At 36.8% G+C, this 21,353-nt stretch overlaps 1 protein-coding gene across 2 annotated transcripts in view; it reads left to right on the plus strand.

Annotated features, from left to right (window-relative positions):
- Cenpc (centromere protein C) overlaps positions 1 to 20,814 on the plus strand; it is a 46,159-nt gene extending 25,345 nt beyond the window's left edge. Inside the window, exons 10-17 of one of the 2 annotated variants that reach the window (XM_036200907.1) lie at positions 451 to 730; positions 1,223 to 1,369; positions 1,897 to 1,979; positions 10,186 to 10,242; positions 14,700 to 14,804; positions 15,690 to 15,812; positions 16,345 to 16,440; positions 18,911 to 20,812. In XM_036200907.1, coding sequence (XP_036056800.1) covers positions 451 to 730; positions 1,223 to 1,369; positions 1,897 to 1,979; positions 10,186 to 10,242; positions 14,700 to 14,804; positions 15,690 to 15,812; positions 16,345 to 16,440; positions 18,911 to 19,101 — 1,082 coding nt within the window. In that variant the 3' untranslated portion in view covers positions 19,102 to 20,812. Of the gene's footprint in view, positions 1 to 450; positions 731 to 1,222; positions 1,370 to 1,896; positions 1,980 to 10,185; positions 10,243 to 14,699; positions 14,805 to 15,689; positions 15,813 to 16,344; positions 16,441 to 18,910 lie in introns of both variants that reach the window. The other variant, XM_036200908.1, reaches the window with a different exon arrangement.
- The last annotated feature ends 539 nt before the right edge of the window (positions 20,815 to 21,353 follow it).

A 21,353-nucleotide genomic window follows, 5' to 3' on the forward strand; every position in this document is an offset into this window, starting at 1 on the left:
TGTATTGCATCCACATCCTGGAAGCACCTTTCTCCACCTGGATCATCTCGGATTCAAGATGGTAGGCAAGGAATGGTGCTACTCTCATGGGTGTGGGTGGGTTTTCTCACCTTAGTTAATACAATCCACATGGCCTCCTTATAGGCATACGCATAGGTCCATCTCCTAGGAGATTTAGATTCTGTTAGGTTGACAACATGTACCATTACAGATGGTCAGGGCAGAGCCAGAGAAAAAATTGTTAAGGAAGTTTGTGGTGGATTTAAAAAATCTAGTACATGTCCTGTAAATACAAGTAAAAAAAAAATGTAAGAATTTTTTATGTGAAAACAGGTTTAGCTTATGAAATTGGTATTTGTATTTAGATGTAAATATAATGATGTTGGTATTTCAGTGAGCCAGATGACTTGAACAAACATGCTAATTTCAGATTGTCATCGACTCTTTCAGGTTCTGGTAATAGAAGTCCTTCAAGAGAAAATGAGTTGTCAGGGGTGTGTCACAGTAGAAGAAAACGGGCTAAGAGAAATCAATTACCTGAGAATCCCGGGAAAAAACCTTTTCCATCAAAAAGACAGAAGACAGAGAGCAACTCGAGAGTACAGAAGTCTTTAAATGTTAAGCGTTCTAGAGGAAGTGTTAGTCATGATGAAATCTCTGGTTCCCAGAGTGAGCCATTGGAAAACAACGAGGTAGACCCAACTCAGACGAAAAGTCTGGATATTTCTGGGTAATTTCTGTTGCATTTACAATATAGCTGTTGTTTTGTTTCCTCCCCTGTTGAGAATTTATTAGTTTGTCTGTTACTCAGTCTTCAGAGTGAGAATAAGCACTTGGTCAAAGTTGTTATTAAATCCGGCTCTGCAATTCGCTAGATGACACCTAGGTACATTACCACTCTAAACTTGTTTCCTTGTTGTCAGATTGGGAATGATAGGTATCTGGTTGTGTAGTGTATGTGGTAGACTGTTAATGTCACTCAGTATCACTCTTAGTATTCTCAGGCCAGGTTTGTACCGTTTCTTTCTTTACTTTTTTTTTTTAAACTGGGAGTCTTGGTAGACTTCAGATACCTTTGTGGCCCTAGTTGTAAACCTTAAGGTCTGAACATGATGAACTGCTACTTGTTATAACTAAGTACACATTGCATGTATAAACATTTGTATATTGTTTCTAAAAGAAAGAACTTTTGAAAAATAATTTTAACCTTTTTTTTTCATAGACCTATACGACGCTCTAAGAGTCAAAACAGTATTATGACTTCACAAAATGTTCATTTAAAGTCTCATACTGAGAAATATACAAGTAAGATGCCAATAGAGTCTAATTCGGATTCAGGCGAGCCTAAAAATTTGATTTGGGAAGAAAGGTGTGTATATAGTGTAGTGAAAATAGAAGTTGCTCACTGTGCTGCTTATCCATTTCTATGTTACTCCCAAACATAATTTTATTTTTGCTATTGGCTTGCAAATGTGTGCTGCTTTATCCTTTCTGTGGGGTCAGAAATCTGGACAAGGCTTAGCCAGCTGTATGGGTTTGGAGGTGTCTCTCCCTTTGTATCTCTTTAATGACTTGACTACAGCTGGAAAGATCCATTCACGGCTCATGGCTGTTGGCTGAAGGTTGCAATTCTCTGCTGTCTTTGGCAGTCAACCTTCGCTTCTTGTCATGTGGCAGCAGGCTTCCTACAAAGCAAATAATCTGAGAGAAGACAAGGGAAATCAAATACCTTTTAATTACTTAATCTCGGAGTTCTTTCTCTCTTTCTCTCTCTTTTTTTTTATTATTATATTTGTGTTTTAATTTTACACTGTTTTAAGACATGATCATGAAATTTAGATACACAGGATTTTATATTATTAAAGCACAAATTTTATGGTTTATTTTGTTTTTAAGTGGACCTTCCAGGTTCAAGGATCATTTAATGTCTGGAAGCAATAATTCTGACATGGGTGAAGAAAAGGATCAGGAGAGTTTGGGTAAGTTATTTTCTACTGTCTTGGTTTCTATGGCACTATGAATACAAAGTAAGGTATTCTGTGTTTATTTAAATTTTCAGTAATAGTAAGTGTGGATCTACTCCTGAGATTACTGCTTTATAGTTGGAATTGTTGAGATGGTCCAGATGGGTAAAGGCACTTGCTAACAAGCCTGACAACCTGAGTTCAGTTCCCTAGAACCTACCACCTAGTAGATAGAGAGAATTGATTTCTATAATTGTTCTCTGCTCTTCACACATATCTGTGGCAGAATAAAGAAACAAATCCCTTAAACTGTAAGGAAATACTTAAAGAAACAGTAAGTACATGTTGATGGTTACTGAAGGTAGATGGTCGATTTTATTGGATTCATTATGATGTTTTCCTTTTTTAAAAATAATTTTGAAACTTTTCATGTCTCAGTAAAGTTTTACACATTTTTTGGTGCTAGAATATAAAGTTATACTACCTTTTTTGTTCCTAATTCACTAATTCTTTTTTCCTCTATCTTTAGATTTATTTTATATATTTCTTTTTAAATTTACATCTTTCTATATTCTTTTCTTTACTTTTTATTTGGTGAAGAAGCAGTGAATTTGCCTGAGTACAATTTTGATATGATTTAATAGGTTTCCCTAAATAGTACTTTAATAAATTCTTTTAGAAATATAGTTTTTTCAAGTATGAAGATTGTTTTAGCTTTATTTATTTTATGTTTATGAGTTTTGCTTGCATGTTTGTCTGTGCACCACATATGTGACTGTTGTCTTTTGAGATCAGAAGAGGGTATCGGATCCCCTGGAAGTGGAGCTATAGGTGGTTACATGATATATGTGCTGGGTACCAAGTCCTGATCCTCTGCAGGAGCAAGAGTGGTATTAATGCCTGAGTTATTGCTCCAGCTCCTTGTAAGATAGTCTTTTTTTTTTTTTTTTTTGGTTTTTCGAGACAGGGTTTCTCTGTGTAGCTTTGCGCCTGTCCTGGAATTCGCTTTGGAGACCAGGCTGGCCTCGAACTCAGAGATCCGCCTGCCTCTGCCTCCCAAGTGCTGGGATTAAAGGCGTGCACCACCACCGCCCGTCCTGTAATATAGACTTAATTATAATGATTTTTCTGTTACCCAGGAGTTACTGAAGGAGCTGTCTAGACCTAGGGGTAAATCTGCCTCTCCTCCTTACTAGCTCTTATCTTGAAATTCAGTGTTTGTAACTTCAGTTCACTTACATATAAAATTCTGATATTGATTCCAATTAGTACTAGCTGCTAGTCTAAGAAGTTACGGGGTTTTGTTTTGTTTTGTTTTGGTTTGGTTTGTTTGTTTCTTTTACTGATAGTAAATTTTGGAAGGCAGGGTCAATAGGAGTTCCTGACAACTGGGCTGCATATAAGAAATAAAAGGTGCTAGAAATAACTTTCAAGGTTGTTGGCCTACGCATCTGAGACAATAGCATTGTTATTACCCAAATCGGAGACAAAAAGAGGAGCAGATATTTGGGGGGACAGGGGAAACCGAATGGTAGATTTGAACATGATAAGCTTGATATTGTGACTGTTTGTATCCTTTCTGACTGCTTATCTGTTAATCACTAGTAGAGGAGGAGTGAGTGTTCACTGCAGCTAGATATATGTTGGCTTCCTCTTATATTCTGTATAATCCCTGTTTTATACCTGTCGGTGCTGTTACCCAGTATGTAAACCCTTGGATACACGGTAGCCTGCTTTGGCTAAAATTTTCTTGATATAATTAAATGCATTTTATTTACATATTTTAATCTAACAATGTTATTGATTTTGGTTTGACCCTCTCCTTCCCTCCCTTTCTTTTTTATTGGTACTAAGGAATGAACTCAAAGCCCTGTGCATGCTGGGAAAGCACTTTACCATGGAGCTATGTCTTTTACATTCCTCTTGTTTTGAAACAGGATCCTACTAAGTTGCTCCCTAATAGTCACCAGCCAAGTTGCCAGACTTGACATTATTGATGTTGCAGCCTGTCTCTTGCTCTGGAGTAGGTGAAATTGCAGGCCTGCATCACTAGAACTGGCAGGCAGTTGTTTCTGTTTTTTTTTATTTTTAATTTTTATTTATTTATGTGTTTTATTTATGTGAGTGTTTTGTGTGCATATACATCTGCACACCAGAAGAGGGAATCAGATTCTATGAGAATTACCTGAGACCACAGTTAGATTGGCCTGTCATCTGCCACATGGGTGCTAGGAATTGAATTCAGTATCTCAGGAAGAGCAATGCTTTTAAACACTGAGCATCTCTCCAGCCCCATTTCCTATATTATTAATGGTTTTGTTGTATTTTTATTTCCAAGGGAGTTCTGGGGACTGAATGTAGGATCATGCATCCTAGGCAAAACCTTGTCCTCTCAACCTCTTCCCCCACCTCCCCACCTCTCTTTTCCTCCTTCCCTTCCCCTTCTCTCATCCCCTCCATTCTCTTGTGTGTGTGTGTATGTATTTCTGTATGCGTGATCTATGCAGCTATGAATGCACATGTGCAGATCAGGTTGATGTTGGAGTATCTTCCTCTATTTCTCTCTACTTGTTTTTGAGACAGACTCTTTTTATTAAATTGGAAGCTTGCTGTTTTGGCTAGATTGGTTGACCAGCAAGGTTTGGGGATGCACCTGTGTACCATGCCCCACACACAATGCCTTTGGCCAGTGCATAGCTTTTAGGAGGGTAGTGAGAATCCAAACTCATGTCCTTACACTTATGTAGCTGGTACTTCATCCACAGAGCCATCTTCTTAGCCCCTTATTTAAACTTTGTTAGAGAAGTGAAAATGTCTTACAAACAGTAGACTGAATTGTTACTTTTTAAACTTAGTGTATCATCATTTAAAAAAATACTTAATTTTTGCTCTGTGGTGTTGCAGTATTTAACTACAATTTAGTCTTATACTTATATAGTGATAGACCTCATCATTTGCTGTTAATTTTAGCTGGTGCCTTCTTGTCATGAATCTATCATTTTTGGAATACTACCTTTTAGGGAGTAAGGGGACATAAAATGTACTTTTAACTTTGGAATCGATTATTTCTCTGAAAACACCTGATTCTTTTTTTTTTTTTTTTTTTTTTTTGGGTTTTAAAAGACAGGGTTTCTCTGTAGCTTTGGAGCCTGTCCTGGACTAGCTCTGTAGACCAGGCTGGCCTCGAACTCACAGAGATCCACCTGCCTCTGCCTCCCGAGTGCTGGGACTACAGGTGTGCACCACCACCGCCTGGCGCTCACTTTTTTTTTTTTTTTTTTGTGGAACTGAGGATCAAACCCAGGGCCTTGCACTTGCTAGGCAGGCACTCTACCACTGAGCTAAATCCCCAGCCCCTGATTCATTTTGGTAGACTATGGCATTTAGAATCCAAGATCAGTGCTCTTATTACTGACATACCTTTGACTCTAGCATTTTCTGGCTAGGATAGGAAAACACACACACACACACACACACACACACACACACACACACACGCCCACAGACAGACACACATGGTGGGAGGAAGAGAGACTGAGAGTCTGAGATTTACTGTGTTTAACAGTTGCCATCTGTCTCAAACACCATGACCAATAGTAACTTAGGGAGGAAAAAGTATATTTCCGTTTGTAGTTCCACATCATAGTTCATCCCAGAGGGAAGGTGGGACTGGAACTCAAACAGGACAGAAATCTGGAGGCAGGAGCTGTTGCAGAGGCCCTCCTACATTAGTCAAGAAAATGCTCTGCAGACTTGCCTACAAGCCAATCCTAGGAAGGCATTTTCTTGATTCAGATTCCTTCTTCCCAGATGACCCTAACCTGTGTCAAGTTGACAAAAACTATCCAGACAACAACTCTCTCTATATATTTATTTCTAGAAACCACAGATGTACATCCACACCTCCAATTCCAGCACAGTACAGACTTTTTCTTTTCTGTTTGTATAAGCCCTTTCTCAAATAGTAAGAACCTCATTCCCATTTTTCTCAATGCATCTATCTACTAGATAGTGGGAAATTTTTCAACAAAGACAAGGCATCTACTTATGTGCAGATTACATGGGAGATTGGGTTGGAGTGGAGGTGATAACAGGTTAATTTTTAAGATGAACTTCACATGTCATTAGCTGACAAGTCAATGGTATGCAGTCATTGCATTCTCTTTCTCTCGGGCCTGGGCAAACACTCATCTGCTTTTGATCTCTACAGATTTATTTAGTACAGGGCAGTTCAGTTTTATAGACACAATAGTTTCTTCCAAATCAACAATTCTATTTTTGATTTAGTAGTCTTGAAAAACAAAACAAAACAAAAAAATGTTTTCTGAAAGCTTGGGCCAAGTTTTCTGAAAAAATGCAAATATTACAGTCAACATACGTAGCTCATGAACAAGAAGTATTCCAAGCACTTACTGCTTCGTTGCTACCTCAAAACTCAGCAGCTTACTACAGCCATTGATGTACGTTATGTGATTCTGGTAGTAGACTTGATTTGTCTAGGCAGTTCTTAGGAGGGTACATTTATGATTTGATAGTTAGATATGAGCTATTTAACTGCAATTTCTGTAAGTTTAATTGAACTAGATATTTGAAATGAGTTCCTCATTTCTGTGTTTGGCACCCATCTTGGATAGACAGAACACTTTGAGCTATCTCAGATTCTTTCCATCTGTGTGGCCTTTTCGTATGGCTGTATTGTCTTTCCTGAAAGCATGGCAATCTTGAATAGTTGATAGCACCATTGTCTTCCCCCAAAGTTTAACTCCCTAATGGAATTTGCATATATTCTTAGGATTTTGGATGTAACCACATTAGTCCTAGAAAGTAATTTTTATGTGTTCAGTTAGTATACCAACTCACTCTAGCTGGCAGAAATTCAAGAAGGAAATGAAAATGTTGCTGAGGCTTTTCTTTTTGTTGCCATTTTAAAAATTTGAAATATAATTATATAATTTCCTCCCCCTTGTAATTTCAATAAATCTAGAAATTTGTCCATTTCTTTTAGATTTTCTAATTTAATGGAGTATTTTTTTTTAAGTATTCACTTACAATATTGATTTCTTTGGTGTCTGTTATAGTGTTTCCCTGTTCATTTATGATTCTGTTAATTTGGGTCCTTTTTCTTTTGGCTAGTTGAGTCAGGGGTCTGCTAATCTTGTTTATCTCCTCAGAGATCCACCTCCTAGATTTGTTAATTCTTTTTTTAAAATTTATTAAAAATTTTTAAATTCATTTTACATACCAACCACAGCTCCCCCCTCCAGCTTTTCCCCACCCCCGCCCATCTCCCATCCCCTCCTCCAAAAGGGTAAGGCCTCCCAAGGGGAGTCAGCAAAGCCTAGTTAGTACACTCAGTTAAGGCAAGTCCAAGCCCCTCCCACACTGCATCAAGGGTGAGGAAGGCTTCCATTCATAGGTAATGGGATCCAGAAAGCCAGCTCATGCACCAGGGATGGATCCTGATCACACTGCCAGGGCCCCCTCAAAAGACCAAGCTACACAACTGTCTCCTGTATGTAGAGGGCCTATTCTGGTCCCATGTAGGCTCCACAGCTGTCGGTCTAAAGTTCCTGAGTTTCTATGAGCTTGGTTCAGTTGTCTCTAGATTTCCCCTTCATGATTTTGATCTCCCTTGCTCATAGAATCCCATTTCCCTCTCTTTGGTTAGACTCCTGGAGCTCAGCTTGGTGCTTGGTTGTAGATCTCCGCATCTGCTTCCATCAGTTACTGGATGAAGGTTCTATGATAAAAGTCTCCCAACCAAAAAATAAAAAAATAACAAAAAGCCCAGGGTCAGATAGTTTCAGTGCAGAATTCTACCAGAATTTCAAAGAAGAGCTAATACCAATACTCACATTGTTCCACACAATAGAAACAGAAGGAGCATTGCCAAACTCTTTTTATGAGGCTGCAGTTGCCTTGATACCCAAACCACACAAAGATGAAACGGAGAAAGAGAATTACAGACCAATCTCCCTCATGAACATTGATGCAGAAATACTCAATAAAATACTGGTAAACCAAATCCAAGAACACATCCAAAAAATCATCCACTATGGTCAAGTAGGCTTCATCCCAGAGATGCAGGGATGGTTCATCATAGGAAAATCTATCAATGTAATCCATCATATAAACAAACTGAAAGTAAAAGACATGGTCATCTCATTAGATGCTAAAAGCCTTTGACAAAAATTCAACACCCCTTCATGATAAAGGTATTGGAGAGACCAGGAATACTAGGAACATATCTAAACATAATAAAGGCAATTTATAGCAAACCAACCTTCCTTCCTTCCTTCCTTCCTTCCTTCCTTCCTTCCTTCCTTCCTTCCTTCCTTCCTTCCTTCCTTCCTCGTGCTCCTAGTTGTACTTTGTATTTCAGTAATCATAGTTCCATTTGTTTTGTTTTCTCTTTTTTCCTACTGTCTCTTAATTATGCATATTTCTCTGTTTAGAAATAGAAGTATTGTTTCCAGTATTCTCTTTAGAGCTGGTTTGGTGAACATGAATTCTTTTAGCCTTTTTATATTATGGAACCTTTTATGACCATGACTGATAATTTTGTTGGGTACTATATATAGTCTTGGTTGTCACCCATAAGCTCTTAGAACTTCTAGTACATTGCTCTAGGATCTTCTGCTGTTCAGTTTCCATTGAGAAATCAGCAGTTACTCTGATGTGTTTTCTTTATGTCAAATGTGTTTTTTTTCCATGTAGCTTTAAATATTCTTTCTTTGTTCCGTATACTTAGTGTTTTAACTATGTATCTGTATGGGTATGTTTTTCCTTAGTTTGGGAACATTTTGTTTTATTATCTTGTTAAAGATCTGGTCTATCCTATTGAATTGGGGTTTTGTTCCTCATCTGTGCCTATAATTTATCTTTTCATGGTGTCCCACAGTTCCTGCATGTTCCTTTCCTATAGGTTGTTTTTTTGAAATTTCTCATATTCTTTGCTTTTCTCATACTTCTACTTCGTCTTTGAGTCCTCATATTCTGTCTTCTTTTTGATTCATTCTACTTGTAAAGATTTCTCCTAAGTTTTCTTGTTGGGTTGTTTTTTTTTAAATTCACCTTCATTTCATCTTGAGTTCTCTTCAATATACACCTCTTTATTGAATTTAGTGTGTGAATCCTGGGATGTCTTCATCATTTTCATCAGCTTCATGTTTGTGTAGTTTTTTTTTTTTGTTGTTGTTGTTGGTGGTGGTGGTGGTGTCACTTAGGCATTTATTTTCTTCAAGTTCATTCAGCTGTTTCTTCTTTAACTCCTTGAATTATTTGAAGTTTATGGTAGTTCTTTTGCACTACGTGTCCTAAAGTTCATCTAAATTATTTCTAGAACTCCTCTGTAGGGCTGGTGGATTTAGAGGGAACATACTGTTTTGATTTTTCATTTTTTTATTTTGTGATAAACTGTGGGCATGTAGACTTCTTTCATTGATTCTGTGTTTGATGTGGACCCAGTGGGCTGGGACAGAACATAGCCTGTGGAAGTTGGATATGGTGTGGGTGGGTTGAAGTATTAGGGACACAGAATGCTGAGGTAGTACATAGAATGTGTATCCTGGCCCAAGCCTGGAGGTTGAGGAGAGCATGGGGCTGGGGCTGTGGGCTCAGCAGATTAGGTCTGGGCACTCAATGTAGAATTATGGCTGGATCCTAGGATTGGGAGTGTGGGTACAGGGTAGACTAGGTGGACTCAACAGTTTGGGCACCTGTACAATATTGGGACTCTGCTTCTTAATAAAGATCACTTGTGTATATGACGGGGGAAAAAAAATCAATGACAAAATCTTTTGGTGTTTTAGTACATTGCTAAGTTGAGAACCTGGGAGTGATTTTATTATTAGAGCTTTAAGAAGAAAGATGTAGGTAGATTGTAGGTGACATTGCATATTATTCCTAACCATTATGCCATGCATTTTTATTTGCTGATGGATTATTTACTATTCATGAATAATAGAGTTTTTTTGTTAATTTTAATGGTTGTGCTCTTTAAATATGTTTATTGTATCAAAGTGTAAAGAGATGTTATACTGTTTTTTTTTTTCCTTAGTTTGTATTGTTTCTCAATGAAAAACGAAAGTATAAATTATATTTTCAGGTTTAAATTTTATTTATAATCCTTAGTGAAAGTTGACCAGATAGTAATTTAAGTCAATACGGAATTAGCAGGCATTGTTGTATTGTTTATAATACTGTCTTTTGTATTTTGCAGATTTAAGAATAAGAAGTTCTAATGTGCCACCAGATAGGAATATACATCACAAATTCGGTAAAATAATTTATTCTTTCAGTATTTCTATTGAAGAAAGTGGTATTATTGAATCTGTCTATAAATATAACTTAATTTTTTTAAGCAGGAAAAATATACCCCAATTAGTATTACATATTTAGTTCTCAGCATTTCATAGTGTATTATGAAATCTCAAAGTTTTTTTTTTAAGTAATTTATTTACTTTTATTTTATATGCATTGGTGTGAAGGTGTTAGATCTCCTGGAACTGTAGTTACAGACAGTTGTGAGCTGCCATGTGGTGCTGGGAATTGAACCTGGCTCTTCTGGAAGAGCAGCCAGTGCTCTTAACCACTGAGCCATCTCTCCAGCCCCCTCAAAGTAGTTTTAGTTTATATTTCCTTGATTGTTAAGGCTGCTCACCTTTTAAAAAGTTTCTCAGCTTTTGTGTTTCATCTTTTGAGAACTATGTTTAGTTCTGTTTAGTTGTATACCCCATTTTAAAAATTGGGTTAATTTCTTTTCTTTTTCAGTTTTTTATTTCTTAATATATTCTAAATATGAACCCTATATCAGATGCATAATTGGTAAAGATTTTTCCCCCTTTCCCCCATTGACTACTGTTGTGTTCAAATTATGTCCTGTACTGTACAGAAGCTTTTCACTTTCATGAGAACTCATTTATTATTGATCTTTGGCTTATTTATTGTTCTGTTGCTGTGATGAAATACCATGAACAAAGCAACTTATAAAAGGAAGTATTTATTTGAGGGCTTGCTTACAGTGTCAAAGCGATAGTCCATTTCCACTGTGGGGAGCTTGGCGGCAGGCAGTCCATTTCCATGGTGCTAGAGCAGTAGCTGAGAGCTTACATCCTGATCCATGCTCTGTAGGCGGAGAAAAGCAAGATGACCTGACATGGGCTTTTGAAACCTAAAGCTCACCCCTAGTGACACAATTCCTCCAACAAGGTCACATCTCCTAATCCTTTATAAACAGTTCACCGAGAACCAAGCATTCAAATGTATGAGCCTTTGAGGGCCATTCTCATTTCAACCACCATAGTCTTAGTCTCTAAGTGTCTTGTTCAGAAAGTCTTTTCCGCTGCAAATGAGTTCAAGCTTATTTCCCATGTTCTCTATTAGATTAGGGGTATCTAATTTTATATTGAGGTCTTTTTTACATTTGGAGACGAATTTTTGTGCAGGATGAGAGATATAGATCTATTTTTCATTGTACATGTAGCAATCCAATTTGACCAGCACCATTTGCTGAAGATGCTGTCTTTTCTCCATTGTGTTTTTGGCTTGTCAAAATCAGGTGTTCATAGGTGAGTGGCCTTATGGCTGGATCTTCAGTTTGATTCCATTGACCAATGTGTCTATTTTTATGCCAATACTATGCTGTATTTATTACTGTAGTTCTGTATAGTACAACTTGAAGTCTGGAATTGTGATAACGCCAGAGCTTCTTTTATTATTTAGGATTCTTTTAGCTATCCTGTGGTTTTTTTGTTGTGGTTGTTTTTGAGGATACTGTGAAAAGTACTGTTTTCCTGATTTCTTAGTCTTTTTGTCATTTGTCTATAGAAAAGTTACTGATTTTTATGTTACCTTTACATCCTGCTACTTTGCTGAAGATTGTCAACAGTAGGAATATCCTGGTGGAATCCTTAGGGTCTTTTATGTATTACATCTTAGCATCCACAAATAAAGATTACTTTGACTTCTTCCTGTCCTATTTGTATCCCCTTTATCGCCTTCAGTTATCTTACTGATATTTCTAAAATTTCAAGTTCTATACTGAATAGGTATAGGGAGAGTGGACATCCTTGTCGTCTTCCTGATTTTAGCAGAGATGCTTTGAACTTCTCTCCATTTAGATGATGTTAGCTGTGGGCTTCCTTTTAATTGGCTCTATTATGTTGAGTTATGTCCCTTGGATCTTTAGTGTCTCCCTGATTTTTATCACACACACACACACATATATATATATATATATATATATATATATACATACACACACACATATATATATACACACACACATATATATACTATGTACACATATACATTTATACACACATACAGACACACACTTATACACACATATATGTTAGATGTTTGTTAAAGGTCTTTTCATGTAATGAGATGATTTTGTGATTTTTGTTGTCCAGTCTGTTTGTGTAGTAGATTACATTTATTGATTTATGTTTATCGAACCATCCCAGCATCTCTGGGATGAATACCACTTGATCATGGTGGATAATCTTTTTGATGTGTTCTTGAATTTGATTTGCAAGTATTTTGAGAATTTTTGCAACTATGTTCATAAAAGAGATTGGTCTTTAATTTTCTTTGTTTGTTAAGTGTTTGTATAATTTTGGTATCAGGGTAATATATTGGCTGTGTATGATGAATTAGGAAGTATTCCTTCATTTTCTATTTTGTGGAATAATTTGAGGAATTTTGGTGTTCATTCTTACAATTTATGGTAGAATTCTGCATCTATTTGTTCATGGGTTTGTTGTTGATATTTGGATATGAGGCTCTTAATTATTCTTTCTGTTTTACTTGGTGATTTGTATCTGTTTAAATTATTTCATCTCAATTTTACTTTGATAAGTTGTATATATTAAGAACTTGTTATTTAGGTTTTCTGTTTTGAACTTTTTTCTGGTCCCACATATTTGGTATTCTATGTGCTTTGTATACCTTGATAGGTATTTCTCTCTAGATTGGGGACATTTTCTTCTATGGTTTCATTAAAAATATTTTCTATGCCTTTGACCTGGGTTTCATCTCTTTACTTTACACCCATTATTTGTATATTTGGTCTTTTTGTCCCATGTTTTCTGGGTGTTTTGTGCCTGGCTTTTTTAGATTTATCATTTTCTTTAACTGAGCTATTCTATTTTTTCTTCATCACCTGAGACTTTCTCTTCCATGTCTTTTTTTTTTTTTTTTTTTGGTGAGGCTTACTTCTGAGGATTCTGTTTGATATCCTAAGCTTTTTATTTATAGTTTTATTTTTGTTTGGGTTTTCTTTAGTGGTTCTTTTGTTAAATTCTACCTTCATATCTTGGATCGTTTTCATTATTTCATTCAATTGTTTAGGTTTTCAAGGTACACATTTATTCATATCCTCTTTAGCATCTTTGAACATATTTGTTAGTTACCATTTTGAAGTCCTTTTCTTGTGCTTCAGCTAAAATGCTTTTCTTGGGGCCTATTACATTAATAGTATTACTGGCTTCTGAAGGAGGCATATACTGTACTGTTTTGTCTTGGTTATATTATTTTGTTTTTTGGTCCTGGGATCTAGCTTCTGAAGTTGATTGACTTTTGAAGGATTCTTGGCATAGCTAACTCTTTTTGTCTTTGTTATGTGGTGGATGTTCTGTTTTGGTTGCTATTGTCTATTCTGGGTCCTAGCCAACCATGGTTTCTTTGGAGACCCTGATTCCCAGGTAAGTGTGGTGCCTGGGGTCCCTTGTACTTCTGTGGTTCAGTGAGAAGACATAATGCAATGGAGATGGGAAAGAAGGAAAGGCTGAGATATGGTAAGGAAGAACTCTGCACCAAGAGGCTGAGTCTGAAGGGCTTGGAAATGGGCTTGGGAGGTTTTACTGAGGTGGGCAAGCTGCAGCAGGTCTAAAAATTGGTCTAAAGAAACTGGAATGGAGAGCAGGAAGGAAGATAAAGTTCATCCACTTGGAACCTAGCCATATATTGTGACTTGGGCGGCGGCCGGGGGTGGGGTGGGGTGGTGGTCTATAGCTGAAGTTTTCCTGTGTCCCAGCCTGCCGGTGGTCAGGAAAAAAATCTCTCTCACCACCAATCCCATAGCCGCTCTGACCCAAGTAAACACACAGAGACTTATATTACTTATGAACTGTTTGGCCAGTAGCTCAGGCTTATTACTGACTAGCGCTTACACATAAATTAATACATAATTCTTATCTATGTTTAGCCATGTGGCTTGGTACCTTTCCCAATTCTGCCTTCACACCTTGCTTCCTCTGTGTCTGGCTGGTGACTGTCAGCGTCTCCTCACTTAGCCTTCCACTCCCAGCCTTCTTCTCTCTCTTTGTCCCACCTGTATTTCCTGCCTGGCTACTGGCCAATCAGCATTTTATGAGCAACACATTCAGAGCATACAGAACATCTCACAGCAGGGGTCCCTGGTAGAAGTGGTTCTGCAGGTTAGTGGGAATCATAAACTAATGGAATCTCAAATTATAAAAACAAATTCTGTTTAATATATGGAGTGTAGCATCATTCAGATAATACCATTAACATTCTCACACGTGGATATTATCAATCTTTTATTTCTTGGACAATCTAGAGGCTTGATTTTTCATGGATTTTTATTTATTTGCACAAACATCTAAAATTTTGTGGATTTTTGTCCCATCATAGAAACATGCTGTTCTAAGAGTTGGCATGCACTTTTACTGTTTACTCAGCCTCTGAATTTTTGTTACCTTTTGGCAGTCCTGCCCTCCAACTCACCAAATGTTCGTAGAACAAAGAGAATACGTTTGAAACCTCTGGAATATTGGCGAGGGGAACGGATAGATTATCAACAAAGGCCATCAGGTAAGACCTAATTTAGATGACAATGTCTTATAAATGAAGGAATTATTGCTCTGATTAATTTTATCATGTGACAGGCCCTATCCTACACATTACCATACATTACCTCATTTAATCATCACCTCCCACATACAAACATAAAAATTGGGTTTTCATTCAGATTTGTCTCATTATTTTAGAGGTGTTGACTTTTTTCCTTTTTTTGTTACTATCTATTTGACTCTGTGACTTTGTAGATATTGTCACTTAAATATCTGAGGTTTCTGATTGCATAAAGTGAATCATTTTTAACCTTTATATTTATGTGGGTGGGTGTGAGGATATACACAGAGGCAAAGAATCATTGGATCCCCCTGGAGCTGGATTGACGAGGTGATTGTGAGGCAACCATCATGGGTGCTTTATAAGAGCAGTATAAACAATCTCTTTACTGGTGAACTGTCTTTCCAGCCTAAAATGAAACACATTAGAATATATCTGATAAAAATGGTGTCTTTCTCATTCTTAGCATTTATTCTTTTTATAGAGGGTTAACAAGGAACTAAGTGATAAAGTTATTTCCCTATTTAGATGGATGTAGCTATGTTAAAGGACACTTGCATGTGGCTTACTCCTTCAATTTTATTACTAGTTTCTACAGTGTTCTTGTTTGTCTTTAGCCCTCCATTGACCACTGTTGATTTTGGGTGAGTAAACAGCTCATTGAGTCTTGTCTCATAGTGCTTCAGCGACACAAATGGACTTGGTTAATATTTGTGTCACTTTAACAGCATAGCATGTAGTAACAGCATTTCCCTTGGTACTTTGAAAAGAAATATATTTAATGTTTTGCTTTTAGCTTTTGAAGTCCCCAGAAATGTTACTTTTACCTTTTTTATTAAATTTTAGGAAGGATTGTCATTGGAATAGTATCCCCACCTCCAGTATCACCCAGAGGAAAGTCGAAAAGAAACCTGGCCAAAGTCAACAAAAAAGCTAGCGGGAAATGGATCCGTCGTGACAGCTATGAAAGTATGAACCTATTCTAATGTAATTTAGATTTCATACCTTTAAAAAACTTGAGACGTAGTATTCTCTTCAGTAAAAGTCACTTTATAATGTTGCCCCCCTCTTAATTTAGAATGTAGGACAATTTTATTCTTATAAAAATAGCTGTATAGTATAGTATAAAATATTTCCTTATGAGTGCATTACTGAAGGGTCATATGACCCTTTTTCCATGCTCAAAATATGGTTACAGTAGACATTTAATGAACTTTTTCAGAACGTTGCCATGATTGCAGCTCTGAGGGAATATACAAGTCATCATTTAGTCTTTTGTTGAAATGAAAGTTTACATAATGGCTCACAGAGGTATTGGTTTTACATTAAATATGTCCTGGAATTTGAAATTTTGTTTCTTAATGTGCTAACATATGATCAGGAAGAGGTTGCTAAATCTTTGTCAGCTTTCTTTACAACTTGTCTCATTATAGTTTGTAATGATTTTTTAATAATGGAGATGAATTAATTAAGTTTTATTTCAATGGTATTTGTTTTACAGAGGATAGGTTAGTACTGAATCTGGATATAACTCTAGGAGATCCCTTTCAGGCAACGTTGGCAAAGGACCCAGAAACAAGAGAGATTGTCCCTATGGGTAAGCTTGGGAATGATACTGAAAATAATTTAACAGAAACTATTGAATGGTTGGTTTGTGTGTGTGTACTCTCCCTCCCTCTCTCCTCTCTCCCTTTACCTCTCCCCTCCCTCTTTCCCCTCTTCCTCCCTCAGCCCTAAAGTCTATTCCGATAAACAGCCTCTGTGAGAATAATTAGGGATGAGCATTTATGTCAAGTACAATATTACGTGTTTGTGTTCTGAATTCTGGAGTTCATGTGCAACAATTACCTACCAGGTGTGTTATCTCCTCCAGTAGGCCTAGGCCTTCTATAACTGGGAAGAAATAGGAGGAACTTTCTATGGGAAATTATGGAAAGTTAACTGGTATGCCCCAGGATGTAGTCCATGTGACCCAAGCAGAATTGGGGCCAGGGCACACACTATCTTCTGAACCTTTGGACACCAATAATGGTATCTGGGACATAAAATCTTTGTGAAGATGACTGTACAATAGCATCAGTCAGCCATACAAACATTAGCATTAATGTTAAGAACCTAGAAGCCTCATGCTGTATTACATAGATGTTAAACTTTTAGTTTCTGGGAGGCCATACACAATTCTAAGGAATAAACTCTGGTGGTATAGGGGTTTAGGGAATATGTGGGTGTTTACCAACTGTCTTAGATAAGTTCTATTTCTGTGAAGAGATACTGTGACCATAGCAACTCTTATAAAGGAAAACATTTAATTGAAGTGGTGGGTCACTGTTCCAGAGGTTTAGTCCATTATCATCATGATGGAGAGCATGACAGCATGCAGACAGGCATGGAGCTGGAGAAGGAGGTGCTACATGTTGATATGTAGGCAACTGTCTCACTGGGTGTGGCTTGAGGAAATATGAGACCTCAAAGCCTGCTTCCACAGTGACACACTTCTTCCAACAAGACCACACCTACTCCAACAAGGCCACACCTACTCCCATAAGACCACAGCTCCTAATAGTGCCACTCCCTTTGGGGGCCATTTTCTTTCACACCACCATACCTACCAAGCAGTATTTACATACAGGAAGTACTTAAATATCTTAATAACTATAAGGACTGTGTCTTAGTTACTGTCCTATTACTATGAAGAGAAACCATTAACCGAGGCAACTCTTATAAAAGAAAGCACTTAGTTGGGGGCTTGCTCACACTTTCATTTATCATTATGGTTTAGTCCATTAACATGGCAGCAAGCATGGCAGGCATGGTGCTGGAGAGGTAGTTGAGCTACATCCTGATCTGCAGGCAGAGAGACTGGACTTGGCATTAGCTTTTGAAACCTCAAAGCCCACCACTAGTGACACACTTCCTCCAACAAGGCTGTACCTCCTAATCTTGTCACACGGTCCCACTCCCTGGTGAGTAAGCATTCAAATATATGAACCTATGGGGGTCATTCTTATTCAAACCTCCACAGACTGTATCAGAAGTAATAACAACTATTCCTCAAGTCAAACAGATTGGTCAAACTAGAAGTCACTATATTCCCCCTTAAATTTTGTCTACGAACTAGTTTCCATTTATCGTCTTTAGAGTCATTCTGTGTTTCAGAGGTTGAAATACAGAAGGCATTATTTAGTGTGAAAACATGAGCCCCTCCAGGCTAGAAAATTTTTTTTTTACTTTTATCTGTTTCAGTAGTCTATGCATTTTCTTTATTGCATTGTATATATTGACCCTTAACATTCTCAAATATCTAATGATACCGAGCCAGAAGCTATGATTAATGAATACATTAAGAGGCTTGGAAAGGTTCATAAGTGGAAAGGAAACCTGAAAGGAGAGAGTGATTATTGAGCTAAGGCTTATATTTTGTTTTCTTATAGTCTTTGCTTAATTAAATAAAAATATTTCTGATTAGTCATCAAATGAACAAAAATCAATTTATTGTAATTGTGATGACACTTTTTATTTTTGGACTTTCTCCAGCTTTGTAAAGACACGAAGCTCTTTATTGTGTCTCCCCTAATAGTATTGTCCTCCTTAGCCTCCATAGAAGTAAAAACAGTTCTAGTATTGTTAAGCTAAGATAAATAACATAGTGCTTAGTTTGAGCCAGTCATTTCTTTTTGTTCTATATTAACTCTTTGATGTTCACAGAAGCTGTTTAAACATAGGCTGTTGCTCATTTTTATGGAAAGGAAATTGAGGTTTAGAGAGAGAACTTAAGTAGTCTGAAGTCATACAGTTTATGAGCCAGGCAGAATGTGACCTTTGGCATTCCAGCTCCAGATTCAGCCATCTTCACCCTGTGTAATAGTACTTCTATGGATGCATCGTCTAAATGATGTGTCTATAAATGTTTAATATATCACTGAAGACTACTCTTACAATAGGGTTTCCCATGCTTAGCTCAGATGGACTTCCAATTTTAACCCTCCTTAGTTCCCTAAGTGCTAAGATGACAGTTACAGGCTGTTATAGCTTGTGATGGCTTTGTATTTGTATTATTTTCCTCCTAGATCTTATAAGACCACAAGATACCTACCAATTTTTTGTAGAGCAAAATGGTTTGAAAGTTTTTAAAACACTGGATACAGCGTTTTTTTCTACTGGAAAATTGGTTTTAGGACCCCATGAAGAAAAAGGAAAGCAACATGTTGGCCAAGATATATTGGTGAGTATATTTCTCCATTTATTTCTGTTTTTTTAGAAGTACAGCTGATTTTTTTCCTCTGATGATGCATTAAAATTCTATTTAGTTAGTAGTGAAATCCCATTGTTAAACTGCATAGAGAAATCTTTTCCTTTATTCAATCTATTGTGGTTAGCCAGTCAGTAATTACTTAAAATACCTGTACTGTGCATAGCACAGCCTTGAGCTTCAGTGATTTAAGGTGTGATTGTTTTTTAAGAGAATCTTTGGATACAGATTTGCAAATAAATAGAATTTTAGAGCTGGTGGGGATTATAGAGATTAAGTCTTGTGAATTTTTATAATCATCTGGTTGAGAATCAAGAACTTAAAAATGACTTAGCTGGTTAAGAGTTCCCTGGAGACAAAGGGCTAGCCGCATCACTCAGTACCAATAGGCTATTATACTTAACAGGGTCTGAAGTTAAAATGAGTTTTATGATGAGTTATTTTATCTTCCTTTCTTCCTCTCTCCCTTCTTCCTTCCTTCCTCTCCCTTTGGCTCAGTATCTGCTGTGCATATGTTCGTGAGTTCAGATTTCATTCTAAACATGATAAGTATAGAACCTATGAAGTATATTTTAAAGATATTTTATATTATGCCATCATTTTAGCAACATTATAAATAAGGGACATTGCAAGAATAATTCATTGTTGCATCATAATAACTAGAATCAATTAAAATAATTTGAATCTTAATATTCTATAGCTTTCCAGGTAGGGTTGTGTGTGCATATGTATGTGTGGTATATGCACACATCCAGCAGGTGCAGAGACCAGATAGTGGCCTGCTCAATTACTCTCTCCACTTTATTCCTGTGAGACAGGTCCTCACTGAACATGAAGTTAGGTTGACAAACTGCAAGCCCAGCAATTCTCCTACCTCTGTACCTCCATCTTTCTCCCTCCCCTGTACTGGTAGGGTTCCAGGTACATATGCCACAGCCAACTTTTGACATAGGTGCTGCTGTCTGTTCATGGTTGTGCAACAAGTGTCTTTCCCATTGAGGCATTTCTCGAACTCCTGTTCCATGATTCTTAATGACTTATTTAATGCAGTGGATAAAACAGTGACTCATGATGAAGACATTTTATGTCATCACGGACCTAATAGTAGTTACCTGTTCAGTTGTAATGCCTTTACATAAAAGGAAATTTAAATGACAAATATTTGAAATATTTAACCTGGTTAGTATTCAAAGGGATCCACATTTTAAAACAAGTGACACTATAATGAATTAATAGAATTTATTATATTAGAATACAAAATGATTATTTACACTTATTTGTAATATTGCTTATAATTGGAAAATTTGGAAAAGAAGAACATACTACAGAGAGAAAATGGCTATATTTTATTTTGGCTTAATAACATAAGCCACTATGTGGCAAAATAAAGTTATATAACTTCAAATGTAATCTAAGAGGTATCTGTACATTTAAAAACTATCTCAAACATATCTTTAATACTAGCCACATGAGAAATTCTTTGGGCTAAAGTTCTAAAGCAAATTTTTAAGACAAAATATACATACACACACACATATAACTTTCTTTCTGTTTGCTTTACTGTGTGTCAGGAATGGAACTTCAGGGTTTGGTATGTACTAGACAAGTTTCTTCCACTGGGCTGCATCTTTAGCCCCTGATTAGAATTTGAAAGTGTAAATGGCAAGAAAATAGGAAAAAATGTGTTACTATGTGATCGATTATTTGCTTTGAGTACTAATTTTTAACTGAAAATCAGCATTAAATATTTTCTTAATAATAGGAACATTTTTCTTAATTTTTTAGGTTAGCATATGAAGTATTTTTGCATATTTTTAAGACTTAAAGCACACTTGGTATGATTTTGAAAAAGAATCAGAGACAAGAGTAGAGTCCAGCCTTTGCCTTTAACTCCTTCCTGATACAGTATTGGAGACCCTGTCTGAAGAGGAGGAGGAGGAGGTCAAACCAAAAAAGATGAACAGTGTGCTATTAGAGTGGATTAGCGATATTCCCTAATAAACAGAAAAGCACTTAGAAATAGTAAGTAGGGAAGGTAAGGAGGGCCATCAAGTGATTCACTGAGTAAAGGCACCTGCCGCCAAGCTTGATAGCTTTGGAAAGGATAGAACTGGTGTCTACAATTCCTAGTTATGGCCTGTGGCTTGTGCCCTCCCTCCCCCAAATAAATAAAGTAAAATAAATGTTAAATAAAAAATGGTATGAATAACAGAACAAAACATGACAATGGACTCAAATAGTAGGAATGTTAAAGACAGAAT

This window comes from Onychomys torridus, chromosome 10 (assembly GCF_903995425.1).
Source record: "Onychomys torridus chromosome 10, mOncTor1.1, whole genome shotgun sequence".
In the NCBI taxonomy this organism is placed as follows: Eukaryota; Metazoa; Chordata; class Mammalia; order Rodentia; family Cricetidae; genus Onychomys; species Onychomys torridus.